This window comes from Equus caballus, chromosome 14, assembly GCF_041296265.1.
Source record: "Equus caballus isolate H_3958 breed thoroughbred chromosome 14, TB-T2T, whole genome shotgun sequence".
NCBI classification, from domain to species: Eukaryota; Metazoa; Chordata; class Mammalia; order Perissodactyla; family Equidae; genus Equus; species Equus caballus.
In genome coordinates, this window is record NC_091697.1 from 56,815,606 (window position 1) to 56,834,834 (window position 19,229).

At 37.5% G+C, this 19,229-nt stretch overlaps 1 protein-coding gene across 2 annotated transcripts in view; it reads right to left on the reverse strand.

Moving 5' to 3' along the window:
* Positions 1-19,229, reverse strand: part of DDX46 (DEAD-box helicase 46) — a 60,547-nt gene that overhangs the window by 26,181 nt on the left and 15,137 nt on the right. For both annotated transcript variants that reach the window (NM_001309276.2, XM_023616930.2), the window contains 8 exon segments: positions 2,569-2,731; positions 3,149-3,313; positions 11,856-11,938; positions 13,688-13,766; positions 15,436-15,557; positions 16,495-16,670; positions 17,249-17,369; positions 18,614-18,779. In NM_001309276.2, coding sequence (NP_001296205.1) covers positions 2,569-2,731; positions 3,149-3,313; positions 11,856-11,938; positions 13,688-13,766; positions 15,436-15,557; positions 16,495-16,670; positions 17,249-17,369; positions 18,614-18,779 — 1,075 coding nt within the window.

Genomic DNA, 19,229 nt, shown 5'->3' on the forward strand with positions numbered 1-19,229 from the left:
AAATAAACTGGACTTCAAAATCAAAAACTTTTGTGCAGCAAAGAACACTACCCAGAGAGTGAAAAGACAACCCACAGAACAAGAAAAACATACACAGATCTGATAAGAGTACCATCTAGAATATATAAAGAAATCCTACAACTCAGCAATGAAAAAACAAAATAGGCTGATTAAAAATGAGCAAAGGCTGGGGCTGGCCCCATGGCCGAGTGGTTAAGTTCGCGCGCTCCACTGCAGGCGGTCCCGTGTTTCGTTGGTTCGAATCCTGGGCGCAGACATGGCACTGCTCATCAAACCACGCTGAGGCGGCGTCCCACATGCCACAACTAGAAGGACCCACAACGAAGAATATACAACTATGTACCAGGGGGCTTTGGGGAGAAAAAGGAAAAACTCAAAAATTAAAAAGAAAAAAAAAAAATCAGCAAAGGCCTTGAACAGACATTTCTCCAAAGAAGATATACAAATGCCCAATAAGCACGTAAAAAGATTCTCAACTTCATTAGCCATTAAGGAAATGCAAATCAAAACCATAATGACATACCACTTCACACCCACTAGAATAGCTATCATCAAAAAAAGAGAAAAAAACAAATGCTGGCCAGGCTGTGGATAAACTGGAACCCTAGGACATTGCTGGTTAGAATGCAAAATGGTGCAGCTGCTATAAAAAATAGTTTGGTGGTTGCTCAAAAAAGTTAAAATACACTTATCATATGACCCAGCAATTCCATTCCTAGGTATATACCCAAAAGAAATGAAACAGGAACTCAAGCAGATACTTGTACCTCAATGTTCAAAGCAGCATTACTCACACTAGTCAAAAGGAAGAAACAACCCAAGTGTCCATAAACAGGTGAACGAATAAAGGAAATGCAACATATACATACAATGGAATATTATTTACCCTTAAAAAGGAAGGAAATTCTGATACAACATTGATAAACCCTGAAGACATGCTAAGTGAAATAAACCAGGCACAAAAAGACAAACACTGTATGATTCTACTTATGTGAACTATCAAAGAACAGGCAAATTCACAGATAGAGAAAACAGAATACAGGTTACCAGGGTCTGGGGGGAAGAGGGAATGAAGTTACTGATTAATAGGTACAGAGTTTCTGTTTGAGATGATGAAAAATTTCTGGAAAGATAATAGCAATGGTTACACAGCATTGTGAATATTCTTACTAAGCCACTAATTTATACACTTAAAAATGAATAAAATGGTAAATTTTATGCAATGTATATTTTATCACAATAAAAAGAAAGGAAAACATAATGAGTCATTTTCAAACATGAAAACTTAACCAAATACATATCCTCAAAGCCCTTTTAATTGCATCCCACAGGAAGCCTGGTGTGGTAGATTATATTTTCCAAAAATGACAGCAAAAGTTTATCCTATCCCACATGATCTTCTGCATATGGAATGACACTCTCCCATCAAGAGGGAGAGTCTATGCCTCCATCCCCTTGAATCTGGGCCAATCTCATGATTATTTTCACCTACAGAATATGGTGGAGGGGCCAGCACCATGGCCTGGTTAAGTTCGCACGCTCCGCCTTGGCGGCCCAGGGTTTCGCCGGTTGGAATCCTGGGTGCAGACATGGCACCACTTGTCAAGCCATGCTGAGGTGGCATCCCACATGCCACAACTGGAAGGACCCACAACTAAAAATACACAACTATGTACTGGGGGCCTTTGGGTAGAAAAAGAAAAAAGATTAAAAATCTTAAAAAAAAAAAAAAAGAACATGGTGGAAACGAAAGTTCTGCCAATTTCCAGTATCATCCTTAACTGGCCTGGCAGCTTTTGGTTCTTATCTTCTAGCCAAGCAGCCTCAGAGAGAAGCCCACAAGAAGAAGAGCCAGGACCCCTAGCCAACAGCCTGACTGAGCTCTCAGTTTAGAGCCAGTATCTACTTGCAAGCCATGTAAGTACGACAAATTGGCAGTGCATCCTCAGCCCCAAGTGAGCCATCCCAGTAGACATAGCATGAAACAGAGACTAGATGATGTGCTGAACTCTACTCAAACTGCAAATGCATAAACAAAATAAATGACGGTTGCCATTAAATTTTGGGGTGGTTCGTTACAAAGCCATAGGTTACCAGAATACTTTGTTAAAGCGTAATTCAAGCTGTCTCTTGTTCCACATCTTTAGTGTTCTAAGTCCCACATATACATAACAATGGCGACGTTAGACAGAAATTAAAATGTTACTTTAAAATTTCAATTAAAGTTCTAATGTGAATCACGAAAACCTCCAGGTAGCATGGGACAATGAAGAGAATATAACATGAATCACAAAACTTTTAGTTTAAGTCTTCCTTAGCTGATTAATGGCTCTGGAATTTGGTCAAACCAATGTATTGTTGTCTTATTTTCTTTACCTCTAAGATAGAATAATAATAATACTTACCTCCACAGAGCTGTTGTGAATAAAAACTGAGATAGATGATACAAAATTTAGTTCTAAGAGGATAAAGCAAATATTATCATTCAGAACACGTAACAACGCTTGGCCAAGTTAAGTACTTAACAGATATTTCATTAAACATTACCTCCATGAAGAGACATGCAAGGATAAGATGCTCTCATTAAATCTTTCAGAAGACCATCAGCATGCTCCTGCTTATCCACAAATATAATGACCGATCCCGATTCTTGGTAATGGCCTAGAAGCTCAAGTAACTTCAAGAATTTCTTTTCTTCTTCAATCACAATCTGAAAACACCAAATTGCATCAAGTTAATGGGGTAAAAATGCCAACATATCCCTTGAAGAAAAATACTCCCTTTATTTGTGGCAACTGGATAAATGACAACATCTTGCTATATAGGCTTGCAAATGTGGGCAAATGATCATCCGTTCTCTCTGCCTCCTAACCTCACATACTATTTACCAAACAATAAGACAGTTAGGTGACATTTCTATCTACCAGCCCACCAATTCTGGTGGGAAAAACTAAAAAGAGCATTTTAAACGGCCAGTTCCACAGAATAGCATATTCAATTGTATCTGCTACAATATTAAAGGCTGTAGTTGTAAACTATTTAACCTACACCACAAACAATGATTCCAAAAGGATCACACACTGCCTAACATCCAGGGAATTGGGAGTTTTCTAAAGATTGTACCCACCACTTGTTGCTCCACATCCGAGCAAACCACACTCCTGCCTCCCACCTGCACTTCAATGGGTTTACTCAGGATTCTGCGAGCCAAAGCCTCCATTGCTCTGGGGAAAGTAGCTGAAAACATAACTGTCTGTCGGTCAGGACGGACATTATCCACAATGCGCATGACCTAAGAAAACATTACAAATAAATATGGTGAGTGTAGTCTCCAAAAATCATACAATGTTAAGACCAAGTAGAAGGAACTTTTGAGAATATCTATTCAGTGACTTTTAAATGTGTTACCTTAGAATATTACAATTGATTTTACCCCATAATTTGCTCCTCTCATAGTGTCCCCCTCTGAAGAAATGGTAACTCTAGTCATTCATAGGTTTAGGCCAAAAATCTAGGAGCCATCCATGATTACTCTCTCACCTTCAATCCATCAAATATTCAGTAGTCTCAATCCTCAAACTCTTATCTAGGATGCAACCATTCTCCATGGGTATCACTGTTTTCCTTCATTTGTTCAACACATTTTTACTGAGCAACCATTATATGCCAGGCATTGTTCTAGGTGCTTGAAATATGCAATAAAAAGAGACTAAAACGTGTCTTCATGGAGTTTATATTCTAATGAGGTTGGTGAGATAAATATATTATGTGTCAAATGATAAGAGGTACAGAAAGAAACAGAACAATGTGGGTGGACACACTGTTGAAGGGGTGGGATTTAGGAGACAACTGCCTCAGTGTCTACAGAGCCCTGGAGGAATCAGGGAGTCCTAGCATGGTGACTCGTATAAACAAGAAAAAAACACCTATGTGTGATTCAAGGTAGATAGTGGTGAGTGGTTGGAAATTGGGAAGGGTGATGGCCTTGCCGGGAATATACAATTCTAGGACCAGATTTTCACTCCAATCAAAGACAATGTGAGGGGCCGGCCCCATGGCCGAGTGGTTATGTTCGTGCCCTCCATTTCAGTGGTCCAGGGTTTCGCTGGTCAAATCCTGGATGTGGAGATGGCACGGCTCATCAAGCCATGCTGAAACAGCGTCCCACATGCCACAACTAGAAGGAGCCACAACTAAAAATATACAACTATGTACCGGGGGGTTTTGGGGAGAAAAATAAAAAATTTTTTAAAAGTAAAAATAAATTTAAAAAGATGATGTGAAATCTGTGAAAGGGGCAGTCCTATCCAAGGCACTTGGAAATCCTGGGTTCCCTATCCAAGCCTCAACCATCTCTCATCTGGATTATTTCAACTGTCTCCCAACAGGTCTCCCCTGCCTTTACTCCTGCCCAAATTGAAATCTATTCTCCACAGTGCAGCCAGAATGAAGGCTTTAAAATACTTGCCAGCACTTTCAGTTAAAGATTATTTACCACAGGCATTTACATCTCCTACCCAGAAAAAACCTGTAAAATGCAACAGTACAGGGATTGTTTTAAAAGACTGCACAAACCAACAAAGACAAAGTCAGACAGGAGATGGTAGCAACAACATTTTGATTAAGTGGTAACTAACTTAGCAGACCCAAGAAAACTAAATCATAAAATGAAAATGAACTAGATTTTCAAGCAGCAGTTTCCCTCACACCCTATCCTGGTTCCTCCTCTTCAGGAGAGTTACTCTTCACCATCTAATCTTGACACTAATTTCAGAATCAACTTAAGTCCTCTTTAAAGTTTTCCAGTAAAATTTCATAATTTTCCCCAGATATATCTTACACATATTGTGTCAGGGTTATTTTTTCATGCTTTTGTAAATTATATCTTTTTAAAGTACATTTTCTAACTTATGGGGAAAAAAATGTAAATGATTTTTGTTTACTGACTCTGTGCTCAGAAACTTTATTATTTTCTTTTGTTTTTTTAGAGACTGGCACCTAAGCTAACATCTGTTGCCAATCTTTTTTTCCTTCTTCTTCCCGAAGCCCCCCAGTACACAGTTGTATATCCTAGTTGTAGGTCCTACTATGTTCTTATCAATTCTAATCATTTATCTGTAGATTATTTTGAGTCTTCCACAAAGACAGTCACATTATCTGTAAATAACACTTGTTTCTTCCTTTGCAAACATTATATACCCTTTTCTTGCTTACTGTGCTAGACTTGCAGAAAAATGCCGAATGAGTGTTAACTATTTTACCTTGTTTCTTTATGTTAATAGTTTCAAAATTTCACCTTGAGTATAATGTTTGCTCTAGGCCTTTTTAAACAAATACTCTTTATTCGATAACAAAGGTTCCCCACTAGTCTTAGTGTACTGAATTCTTAAACCATGAGTGAAATTTTACCAAATGCCTTTCTTACATTATTTGAGACAATGGTTCATTTTTTCCGTCTATTCTGATTATAGGGTGGATTATATTACCTGATTTTTCTAATTTTTCCAGTCTTGCATCCAAAGGATACTAACTTCAATATGATTTATTACCTATTTTAAGCATTGCTATATTTGGTTTCCTAATATATTTTTTAGGGTTTTTGCATCACTATACATGAAACTATAACTTAACTTGTTTGATTTTCAGATCAGTATTATATTGGCCTATAAAATGGAATAGCCACTACCGAAAAGTCTGACAGTTTCTTAAAAAGTTAAACATACATTACCATACAATCCAGCAATTCTACTCCTTGGTATCTACCCAAGAGAAGTGAGGACATATGTTCACACAAAGACTTGTATGCAAAGGTTCATAGCAGCCTTATTCATAATAGCCAACAAGTGGAAATAATCCAAACATTCATCAAGTGGTTAATGATAACCAAAATATGACATATATCCATACAATGGAACACTAACTACTCAGCAATAAAAGGAATGAACCACTGACACACGCAATGACATGGATGAACCTGAAACACATTATGCTAAGTGAAATAAGCTAGATGTATACTGCATGATTCCATTTATAAGAAATGTCCAAAAAAGGCAAATCTATAAAGACAGAAGGCAGATTAGCGGCTGCCTCGGGCTGGGATGGAAACAGGAAACAAACAGGCACAAGGCATCTTTCTGTTCTAAAACTGGATTGTGATGACGGCATACAAATCTGTATGTATGAATTTCTCTGCTTGAAATCTTCTAATAGCATCTCAACACATCAGAATAAGATCCAAATTCCTAGCCCAGGAGTATAAGGTTTTTTTTTTTTGTGAGGAAGATTAGCCCTGAGCAAAAGTGCTGCCAATCCTTCTCTTTTTGCTGAGGAAGACTGGCCCTGAGCTAACATCCATGCCTATCTTCCTCTACTTTATATGTGGGACACCTACCACAGCATGGCTTGCCAAGCAGTGTCACGTCCACACCCAGGATTCAAACCAGCAAACCCCGGGCTGCCAAAGCGGAATGTGCGCACTTAACCAGTGCACCACCGGGCCAGCCCCAGGAGTACAAGGTCTTATATCTCCACCACGTCACCAGCACCACATCTCTTTCCGCCCTCTGACCTCCTACCTCCTACTCTCTCCTACCACTTCCCCTTCCTTCATTCTGCTCCAGGGACACTGGCCATCAAGCTCCTGACTCAGGGCTTTTACACCTGCTTTTTGCCTATAACACTTTCCTCCCAAATATCCCCATGGCTCAGTGCCTCATTTTATTCAGGTCCTAGTTCACAAGTCACCTTATCAGCGAGGCCTTTCTTGAATATCCTTTATGAAGTAACATCCCTTTCTGCTCTTCTCCTTTCATCACTTTCTAGTACCTTACCCTATTTTTCCTTCACACTACATACCATCTGACATACTATTTGTCCATTTCTCTTCATTAAAAAGTAAATTTGCATTGTGTATATATAGCATATCTTCTTTATCCAATCATCAGTTTCTGGGCATTTAGGTTGGTTCCATGTCTTGGCTATTATAAATAATGCTGCGATGAACACAGGGGTGCATGGGACTCTTGGGATTGCTGATTTCAGGTTCTTAGGATAGATACCCAGCAGTGGGACGGCTGGGTCACAGGGTATTTCTATTTTTAACTTTTTGAGAAATCTCCATACTGTTTTCCATAGTGGCTGCACTAGTTTGCATTCCCACCAACAATGTATGAGGGTTCCTTTTTCTCCACAACCTCTCCAACATTTGTCACTCCTGGTTTTGGCTATTTTTGCCAATCTAACGGGTGTAAGGTGATATCTTAGTGTAGTTTTGATTTGCATTTCCCTGATGATTAGTGATGACTACTCAGCCATAAAAGAGGACAAAATTGTTCCATTTGCATCAACATGGATGGACCTTGACAGTATTATGTTAAGCGAAATAAGCCAGACAGAGAAAGACGAACTCTATATGACTCCACTTACAGGTGGAAGTTAACATATAGACAAGGAGAACTGATCGGTGGTTACCAGAGAAAAGGGGGGGGTGGGGGGAGGGCACAAAGGGTGAAGTGGTGTACCCACAACATGACTAACAATAATGTACAACTGAAATCTCACAAGGTTGTAATCTATCATAATCTCAATTAAAAAAAAAAAAGCTAAAAAACAAAAAGTTAAAAAAAGAAAAAAAAAGGTAAATTTCATGAAAGCAGGGACTTTTGGTTCATTGCCATTTCCCCAGGAGCTACAATGTGTACCACATGGTACTCATCCAATTAACACTGAATGACTGAAATACATTAATGAAAAATTAGGAATCATTAACCACGCTTAGTCTGACAACATGAGTTTGGTAGTAGTATCACTGCAAGTTCACATAAGCATATTTAATGTATCAATCTTTTAAGACCTTACATAAAAAGCATCATAACTTTCAGATACTTGATCATCTACCAAGTCTAAGGACTGCTCATTTAGTCTCAACTTCTCATTTTACAGATGTAGAAACAAAGGTCAGACAGACAATTCATACTAAAGCCCACATTATGGACTTAAAAATCTCTTCAAAGAATAATATATAATATACATCCTTCCTTCCTAGAATGTTCACAAATGACTTTGTTTTCAGCATATGCACAAAGACAAACGAAAGGATAAAAGTTTTCAGGAGAAACAAAGCTAACTCTTTCACTCATCATAATACGAACAGAAATCTTCCTGAAGTAAGTTACAAATCCTATGCTTCACCTAACAGTCCACTGCACGTGGGAGCTTAGATTTACCTCATGAACACCTATTACTGCTTAGAGTTGTGAAGATGCCCCTAGAATGACCCCAAAGTCGTGAAACACTTTTTCAGTTATGACTGGGAAGGATTTTGATCGCTCTCTCCCCCTCACTTGGCTATCAGACTGTTGGTTACTGATTAAAACGTGTTCCTGAAACTTTTCAGTATGCTCCCTCTAACTCACAGTACCAGATACTGTAAGTCAGCTATGAATTGCCGAGAAAGTCCACACACTTCTCCTTTCACACTCACAGGCTAAAACTAAATACATCAGTCCAGTCACTTATGTTACAAAGTTGGCAATTTTTCCACTTTTCATTGATTCAAGGTCTAGATCACTGGTACATGCTCCTTTAAAGACGTTCTAGGGGCCGGCCCCGTGGCTGAGTGGTTAAGTTCTCGCACTCAGCTTCGGCGGCCCAGGGTTTCCCCGGTTCAAATGCTGGGCGTGGACATGGCACTGCTCATCAGGCCATGCTGAGGTGGCATCCCACATGCCACAACTGGAAGGATCCACAACTAAAAATACACAACTGTGTATTGGGGGCCTTTGGGAAGAAGAAGGAAAAAAATAAAATCTTTAAAGATGTTCTAAAAGTTTATCCCATTCTGTCTCATATTTCTCTCAACGATGTGCAATGCTTTTCTTGACCCTTATGAAAATAATTTGCTATAAGAAGGTTAATGATTTATTTACTCACCAAAGTAAATATGATAACCTTAATTTTTAAGTCATAAATTAGATCTGTGATGTTGATATGTATGTTGGTAAAAATTACCCTGGACTAGGGGCCGGCCCGGTGGTACAGCAGTTAAGTTTGCACGTTCTGCTTCAGCGGCCCAGGGTTCGCTGGTTCGAATCCCAGGTGTGGACATGGCACCACTTGGCAAGCCATGCTGTGGTAGGCATGTAAAGTAGAGGAAGATGGGGACGGATGTTAGCTCAGGGCCAGTCTTCCTCAGCAAAAAGAGGAGGATTGGCAGCAGATGTTAGCTCAAGGCTAATCTTCCTCAAAAATAAATAAAGAAATAAAAGTGGAAACCTGGAGTAAACTTCTTTAGAATCTTCAGCTCACTTCATTTTGTGTTATGCATCTGTATAAACAATAAATTTAAAGCATTCTTGACTTTCTTAGTAATAAAAATAAAACATGTTAATAACTATTTTGTATAATTAATAGGAACAATATCTACACTTTGATCAAAGGATGTAGATCCATGATGGGTAACTTAAGCTAAAGATCAATTTCCACATCCAATCAGTTTCTTCTTACTCTGTTTCTACTAAATTACAAAACAAGAACAAACCCAGAAACTATGGAGCAATTTCTCATGGAAAAACAACTTTTAATACTCTTTTAGGTGCTAATTTTAATAAGATTCCAATTTCAGATACAGGAACAAATGGATTCCTAATCTACTCTTCAGCTGTATTTGGTTCTGAAAGTATTTCTTCACATCTATTACAGCACTTAAAAAGACATCCACTAATAATTCCATAGTGTTTTCTTAAGTAAAAATAAAAAATCAATACGGTTTAAGAAAGAGGAAGACTAAGCAATCAAGCCATTTGCACCAGTTTGGACTTCATAAGAATCCCATTATCTTATCCTTCACAGTAAAAACTTGTTTTGGCTCTGAAAGTGTTAGCTTAAAACAATTCAAAACAACTTGCTGACATGTCTTTCTACCTTCCAGCCTGTACTCACTTCAATGCGGAAAAGCAGAGTCCTATACCTGCTGCCCCTGTCACTGTACAACACGTACATCTACACTCTGAAAGATGGGCACGCACTGGCCATGATTGGATTTAATTCGCAACTTTCACTACTTTCTTCAATACAGAATCATGTGTGGAGGCATGGCGCTGCCAGCCAACTCTGCTCTAGATGTCAGTGTGCAGACGTGTATCCAGCAGCACCAGCTTTGATTAACATGAGAGTACCTTTACTTGCTGAATGTCCAAACAGTGGTCTGTGGCACTGAACCCTGACCCAGAGTTTAATGTACACCAAAGCTCCCAAAATAATCATTAACTTAATCTAAAATTTCTTCTCAACAGCTTTTTAGCAATCAATAAATAAACAATAACTCAGCATTTCTTCCTCAAGAACTTATGCAGACGTAGGTACTTAGGGCAAGGGATGATTCACACTTTGCATATCAATGGGTCATTTTGACCCCATTCTGGAAAAACTTAATTGAGTCACCAGCAAGGCCGTTAACACTATACCTACCTTAAATATTATAAAATCTAAGATTTCCCATGAGTGGGCAAGAAACAGTAACGGGCACCTGGTCCATCCCCATCTGATCCTTCAATTCCCTCTGCTCTTTTTCCACAAAGGGACCCCTTGCCTCTACTCAAACACATGGATGAAAAGCATATTCAATATCTGCCCCCTCCCACAAAGTAACGTTTCATCTTCAAATAATGCTTCTCCAGTCCTCCCTCACATTATGCTCAGATCAAACTCCCTACAGCTCTCCCGCTGGGTTCTGGTTCTACTCCTTGGGATCCAAAAGATAAATTCAAAGCTTCTTTCATACAATAAACTTTATCAAAGAGTCAAGGATGCTACTCCAAAAGAAATATTCCTCATTCCTTTAACTATTTGTCACATGGTTCAAGTGTTACTATAATCCTATTTACTCTCTTTTGTGCTCCTCTATGTCTCACTTAAAACGTGGTCCCTAAATCTAAACACAATAGGGCTGGCTCCACTGGCCTAGTGGTTAATTTAGGAGTGCTCTGCTTTGGTGGCCTGGGTTTGGTTCCTGGGCACAGACTTTTACCACTTGTCTGTCAGTGGTCATGCTGTCGTGGTGGCTCACATAGGAGAAAAGAGGAAGACTGGCAATAGACGTTAGTTCAGGGCAAATTTTCCTCAGCAAAAAAAAAAAAAAAAAAAAGGGTTAAAAAAATAAATCTAAACACAATATATGCACTATCATATGACAAGCAACACATTTTTGGAGAATACACGAATAAAATGAAAAGACTGAACAGGATGTTAATCTTATCCTCTTCTAATACCCAAATTCTATTATCACAGTTTCTGATAAAAATTTGCTTTTTTTGCATGACAGCACACTGACAACTCACATTGCTCTTTTCGTTAAGAAAAATTTCTACGAGCTTTTAACATGTGTTTCCCTAAGTTTATATCACTGAAATCTTATATCTGAGCAAAGAGCACGTCTAAGCTAGACAAATGCTTCGGACCTTACTTTTTACATTTGGAGAATGTAAATGACCTGTACTATCTAAATCATGAGGTAGTTAAAAGCATGAATTAAAGCAATGTATTTGGACGTACAATGAAAACTTTAAAATATGAAAGCTTAAGCTTCTATTACTAGCACTCTAATTTTACCAATGATGATTTTAGATGGTTAAGGAAAACCTGCACAAATACCTCCTGAACAAGTTTCATGAGGAATTCAAAACATAAATATCTAAAGTCCCTATGTCCTTAACCCAGCGTATGACCACACACCAGAAATGTGTGTGAGATTTTCAGAAATCATACAAACATTTCATTCTCATGGCCGTTACAAAGATTATTTTATAGTTCAGAACACTATGAAATTTGATGATTACCTGTGGTTCAAAACCCATGTCAAACATTCTGTCTGCTTCATCCAAAACAACATATGTCACTCTTCGAAGATTTGTAACCCGACCTAAGATGAGGGAAAAAAATAAAGACAAAAAGACAACTAAAAATCAGTCACAATTCATTTTATGACTACCAAGAACTTAAAAAAACTGTAAAGGGAACTAAAATGCCTGACTGAACCAGAGGGGTAAGTTAGGTATCTTTAAACAGTGAAAAGAAATTTTGGTCTACAATGTCTTAATCTAATGGCAAATACTTTCTGACAGTGGGTATATGAGGCCCTTTATTTTGTCAAACTCGTCTCTTGCATACCATCATAGGGCCTGAAGAACCTGTAAAATTCAGAAAACAGCCCTCTCCAAAACACATCATAAAACTAAGACTGAGATGAAGCATCGAGCCACATCAGCCATTATCTGACAGCATCACCTAGGAAAAAACATATTAGAGATTACAGCGTATGTGTGGAAAGCAAGTTCCAGTGCTAACTATTTCAGACGCAGAAAACCTCTCTTCATATTTTTATTACCTACTTCTATATAGTTAGAAGCTTCTAATGGGCATGGCAAAACATTAATGACAAGCTATTCAACATTTTTAGGTAACAAACATATTACACAAAAATTTTAAATACCAAATGTATTACATATCTATTTTTTCCTATACAAAGACACAAATCCAATTTTATAATGTCCTCCCACTAGTTTAAATAAATGCAACTGGCTTCTTAGCCAGTGAAAACTAAACAGATATACAGGAAACACTTTCTAAAGGATGAACACATGCATTTCTATCAATTGTTGAATCAATCACCTGACAAAAACATATGTAAAATAGTTAATAAATATAAATCAAAAGGACAGATAAGGGAAAAAGGCAAAATCAATCAAGATGAATTTCAGGAGACTTAATCAATGCAGCATTGAGAAAAAACAAGGGATTATTTCATTAGCATCCAACCCAAAACTTTTCATATGCTGTACAAGCACAAGGACTTATCAAACAATTTCATTGTCACTTTGCCAACTTCATGTATAATTAAATGTATACAGAAATTCAATCACAATGCTATTAGAAACATGCATTACTCACAGTCTTTAATAACTCTATTATGTACATTGAATACTGCAATGGAAACCTTTAAAAGCATTTTCTTCAAAAAATAGAAATGAGCCAAAATAAATGCTTTCTAATATTTAAAGTATTCCATACTAACATCTGCAGCCCCAATTAGTTTTGAAAGGTTGGGAACAGCATTAAATTACCTACCTTTGATGGTTTAAGTCTCGGAAGCCCAGTTCTATAAATCTTGCAGGGCCTTTCTCCACAGAAGTTAAATAATGTCAACAGTTTAGTAACAGTTTTGATAGGGAATAATTTAACAAAGCACAACATTTGAGCTAAAAACATGCAATATTTACAAAAGATGAAATTTCTTGAAGCTGCAATATCTTAATATATCCAGTATTGTAAGAAAATACTAGCTCCTGTAGAAAAAAAGTCTAAATTTTAAGATAAAGAAAAAGACAGCCCCGCACACTTTTAAAAGCAAAGTCTGACAAAAACTAGATTAAGAATCCATGTGAAGTACTAAAAAGATCAAATGGCCTTAGTTCTGGACGGAAATTTTAAATTAAATTGCAAAAATATTATGAATGCTTACAACAATAAGCTTGTTACAATACAAATTTTAAGATATTACAGCTTTAAGAAAAAACGTAGAAACCTTCAGTGGTTTCTTGTATCTGCTTTAACAAAAATGTATACAATTCAAAAAAGAGAAAAAAGAACAAAAAAAATACCCCTGACTTACCACTGTTAGCCGCTAACATGTCAATCATTCGACCAGGTGTGCAAACAATAATTTCAGCACCTCTTTTCAGCTCTGCAATCTAATAAAAAAGACAAAATTTTATAGTCTATTTATCACTAATGCTTATTTAAACAGATCTGAAAATCCTCCCTGTGGTTTCTGCACAGCTCCATAAGGCCAGACAGTGAGGTCTGGATTAGAAGACTCCAAAGCTTCCTGCGTAGCGCTCCGGAATGCTGGAGCACTGCTAGAGAACAGGCAGAAGCAGCATGACTACATCGTGCTCTAACTCTGAAATCAACTAAAACTAGACACTTTTTACCAATTTTAATTTAACACAGTCCCTCAAAACCAAGAAAGGAACAAGACAGAGCAGTAAATATAGCAATTATACAGACTGATGCTTTTCAAATTGAGAGTGGTTTCCATTAGCGAATCATGAAATCAATAAGTCACAACCAGAGTTTTTAACATGAAATAGAATGGAAAATATCAAATGCATTAGACATCATAAAACTTTTGTTTGACTTTTATATAACTTTAACATGCATGCATGCAAGAGGTTATTTTGTCAATGTATTTCTTATTATTGGCTGTGGTAAAAAAAAAAAAAAACTGACAAAGACAAACTTAGAAAACAACTAAGTTCAAGTGTTTAAAATAGCATTGAGGTAACAAAAGCAAATATTCCCCAAGTACATTCTAGAACCTGAGAACACTAGTCCTCAGAAAGGGTTTTGTGGTTGAACAAGTTCAGAAAACGTCTCAATTTATCCCATTTTTCTAGTATCACAATATACATTAGTTTATTAAAGACTAAGAAGTCTTGGAGGAAAGAAATCTATTTTAACTTCACAAAATCCAACGTTTCCAAAACTTATTTGATCACCGAACCCACTTTTTTTCCTTCTTCTAGCCAAAGCAAAATATCCGATGACTATCATTCTTTAGAAGACACTTGGAGAAATGCCAATCTAAAGAGAGTAAATGAAGGTATGTTTAAATAAGTCTTGCTAAAATCGTGTAAGAATGCAGATGAAACTCTGACATTAATGCAACCCACTCATCACCACCTTTTAAAGATGTCACATTGGGGCCGGCCCGGTGGTGCAGTGGCTATTTCATGTGCTCTGCTTCAATGGCCCAGGGTTCGCAGTTCAGATCCTGGGCATTGACCTACACAGTGGTCATCAAGCTATGCTGTGATAGCATCCCACATAGCAGAGAACTAGAATGACTTACAACTAGGATATACAACTATGTACTAGGGCTTTGGGGAGAAAGAAAAAAAGAGAGAAAAAGAGGAAGATTGGGAACAGATGTTATCTCAGGACCAATCTTCTTCACCAAAAACAAAAAGAGACAGAGAGAGAGAGGTCACATGGATTAGAGAAAATAAATGCTGGTCCAAGAATCAGAAGAGCTAGATTCTAAGACAAACTAAGCCTTATTAACATAAAGACTTTGGCCTTTTACTTAAACTTCCCGAATATTTCCTTATCTGTAAAATGTAAAAAGTGTCTGCCTTCTGTGAGTGGGGTAAGAGAAAGGGGAAAGTTAATGTAAAAATAACTTTAAAATATAACATTTACAAAGTTCATTCTTACTATTATTTTCACATCTCATTATTTTTTAAGATTTTAGAAGCAATCACTATACAAAACACTAAAACGAAAAATCATTTTACTTTATTAAATCATTCAATTTAAGAAAAGAATGGAAAAACCAAGTGTTCTTTTTATAACTACCTGCTCACTGATTCCTGTTCCTCCATAAACACAGACCACTCTAAGTCCCAAAGTCTTCGAAAACTTCTTACATTCTTTAGTAATTTGTAAAGCCAGTTCTCGAGTTGGAGTCATGATGACAGCTGAAAAGATAAAAATGTCAAAAGCCTAACCACCAAAATTCTCGGGAGGCTATGCTTTAAAGTGTTAAATTTAACCTCTGCAATAAAGTTCAGGTCTCTTAGTCTAATTTTTAAGTTGTTTTATGTACCTCAGAAAACTCTATTTCAAAGCTGTATAATAGCAGAGATTGTGGCGAAGGATACTTTTAAGCAGATTTTAAGAACATGCTATAGAAAGATGAATGAGAGTCAAGCGCCTCGCTTAACCCTGGGAAACCGCTTGGTGGAACAGAATGCAAATCATTCTCAATTGCAACTCACAGAGCAAAGATAATCAAGTGACTCACTGTGCTGCAGAGCCATGCCAAGGCTTCCAGAAACAACCTTGGTCTGGAGGGCACAGATAGAGGAGAAATATACCATGGCCTCTGTTTCCAAGAGAGGAGTGGAACAACTTTCCAAAACCCTACTCAAATTTGCAGAAGAGATCTCTGCCAAATGAATCAAGAAATCTGAATCTGAAGACCTCATCCTGAAAGAAATGCTGGCACTATAGCCTTTTAAGGCCAAAAAAAAAAAAAAAAAAAAAAAGGAAAACGCATTTCGCTACAATCATCTCTGTTGAGTTTATAGATCCACTGATACTGGGCTAAGAACAAACCTCAACATAAATAAACAGATAGATGCACGAGGAGTCTACCTGCCGAGTCAGAGTTTAAAAATTGAGCTGTGCCAGGAGAGGCTGTTTTTGTACTTCTGAGATGTCACTCCAGAGCTCTGAAGATTCTCACTCCACCTGCTGGTAAGGGGAAATCAGCCCCAAAGTGCCAAATTTATAAAGAAAACGTACATAAAGACATCTTTATTGTTATAATTAAGAACATATCAAAGTATCAGGTCTGATTAACTGACAACAAAGTCGCTATCTGGCCAAATAGTTTAATGAAAGGGATTGTACCTATTGGTCCCTCTCCTTCTTCTAAAGACCTCTGGTCCATGATGTGTCTAAACATGGGCAACAGAAACGCAATGGTCTTTCCGCTTCCCGTCTTGGCAATACCGATCAAATCTCGTCCAGACATTATAGCAGGAATTGCTTGGGTTTGGATTGGCGTGGGCTTTTCATAGCCATGCCTTAAAAATCAAACCAAAAGAAGTCAAGGTAAGAATTGAGATCTCTGGGCCTCTCAAAGTCCCGCAAAAATAAGCTTTTCCAAAATGTGGTATATCCATACAATGAAACATTATTTGGCAAAAAGGAACGAAGTACTGAGACATTCTACAACATGGATGAACTTTGAAAAGACTATGCTAAATGAAAGAAACCAGTCACAAAACACTACACTATTAAGATCTCATTTATATGAATTGTCTAGAACATACAAATCTATACAGATAGTAGATTAATGGTTGCCTAGGGTACAGTCAGAAGACTACTAATGAACACAGGTCTCTTCTGGGAATGATGAAAACATTCAACAATTAGATTACGGTGATGACTGCATAACTTCATAAATACACTAAAAATCACTGAATTGTACACTTTAAAGGTTTAACTTCATGGTATGTAAATTATATCTCAATAAAGCTGTTTAAGAAAGAAGGTAAGTTTTTCTATTAGAGTAAAAATGTAACCAACGGAAATATTTGTGTGAAAGGGCTAGTTTGAGCAGCAAGACATTAAAAAACGTGGACAACCACTAGCCACTTACTTTTTGAGAGAATTTAAGATCTTCATGGAAATTCCACACTGGACCCAAGATTTAATTGGTTTAGGGCAACCTTTTCCCTTGACTGTAATGCCCTCCATTTCCAACCGAAATACATTCACCTCTACAAAACAAAATCCACATAAAAAACTCTTAAATATTGTTCTATTAGGGCCTTCTACTTTTCAATTAGGCATGGTAAGATTAAGTATCTTCAATTGTTTTTTTTTTAGTGCTATCAAAGGCAATTCCATAGAAAAGCTATGGGGGGGCCAGCCCCAAGGCCAAGCAGTTAAGTTCACACACTCCACTTTGGCAGCCCAGGGTTTTGCCAGTTTGGATCCTGGGGACGGACATGGCACCGCTCAACAAGCCATGCTGAGGCAGCGTCCCACATGCCACAACTAGAAGGACCTACAACTAAAATATACAACTATGTGGTGTGGGGATTTGGGGAGAAAAAGGAAAAATAAAATCTTTAAAAAAAGAGCTATGGGAAAAAGCACTGGACAGCTTAGCTCAGAGACACAGTTAAAGTAATTACAACTGCAACTAAAGAAATACCCCAATTTCTACAATTTTGTCTTAAATTTCAACAACAATAAAAGAACAATGATGGACAAACACTACAACGTTGTTCTCCAAGAGTTGCCCAGATTATCCGTATACTACCTATATTACACAGATTCACATTGGTGCCTCTCTCTCAAATCCCAGAAGGAAAAGGCTAACAATATCTTATTTGCTAACTTAACAAAAAGAGCATCTTCAGGGGCCAGCCCAGTGGCGTACTGGTTAATTTTGTGCGCTCTGCTTCAGCAGCCTGGGGTCTGCAGGCTTGGTTCCCAGGCATGGGCCTACACACCATTCATCAAGCCATGCTGTGGTGGCGTCCCACATACAAAACAGAGGAGGACTGGCACAGATGTTACCTCAAGGACCATCTTCCTCAAGCAAAAAGCAGAAGATTGGCAACAGATGTTAGTACAGGTCCAATCTTCCTTCCTCATCAAAAAAAAATATTTATATATATGTATACGCATATAAAAATATATACAATGTATATAAAAACATAAAAAGAGTATCTTCAATCCTAAAAATCTCAACTATGCGGGCAAACTAATTTTTGCTCATTTTTTCAATACTTCCAAAACACTGATTCCTCACTGCTCTGAATCCTTATAGACGATGTTCTCACTTTCTAGAATGACTTCTCATCTTCTGGTTCCCTCCTTCATTTCTCCAGGTGAGCCAGCCAAACTCCTTCTATTCATGCATCAACTCACAGGCCTGGCCACATTCCTCTCAAAGTGAAGCGTGTCCTCCTCTTTTCCCACAACAACCAATAAATGAATAAAAGAATTTTACCCTCTTGAGACATTTTTGCTAGTTCTGGAACTTCAACATAAAAGTTTTTTCTGAATGGTTCATATTCAATTTTTCCATGATCTACTGGTTCTAGAAGCTTTCTCTGTTTTGTCTGATAGCCTGTAAGCGCTGTCTGAAGATCAACTTCTTCCTCCTCTGAAGAATACTACAATTAAAAAAAAAAGTCAAGAGCTAAATCCATCACTATTTTCTCCTTATGGAAAGCAATATTCCTAGCTTTTAAAATCCTCCACTCCTAGAAAATATTCTTCAGCTTTTACTTTTTTACTTTCCAAATTTTTCAACTTAATTTCTTTTTTCTTTGCACTTACAGAAAGTTATAACAACAATATAAAGCTAAAATAATAATTCTTATATGGCTTTAATGAAATTTTGCTGTAGTTCTCTCCATATAAATCTCTACAATGCATGTTAACAGGAAGAAATTTAATTCATTCTGTCACTTCATTTCTTCTCTCCCTATTGTATGCCTGAGGTGAGCTGATAAGGAGCAAGGGGGAATCAAAAAGTGGGCACAAAGAAAAGGTCAAAGATATCAGAATGTTCTATACCAACTGGGTATTTAGCTACACTATTGTTGAGAACAGCAAGAATT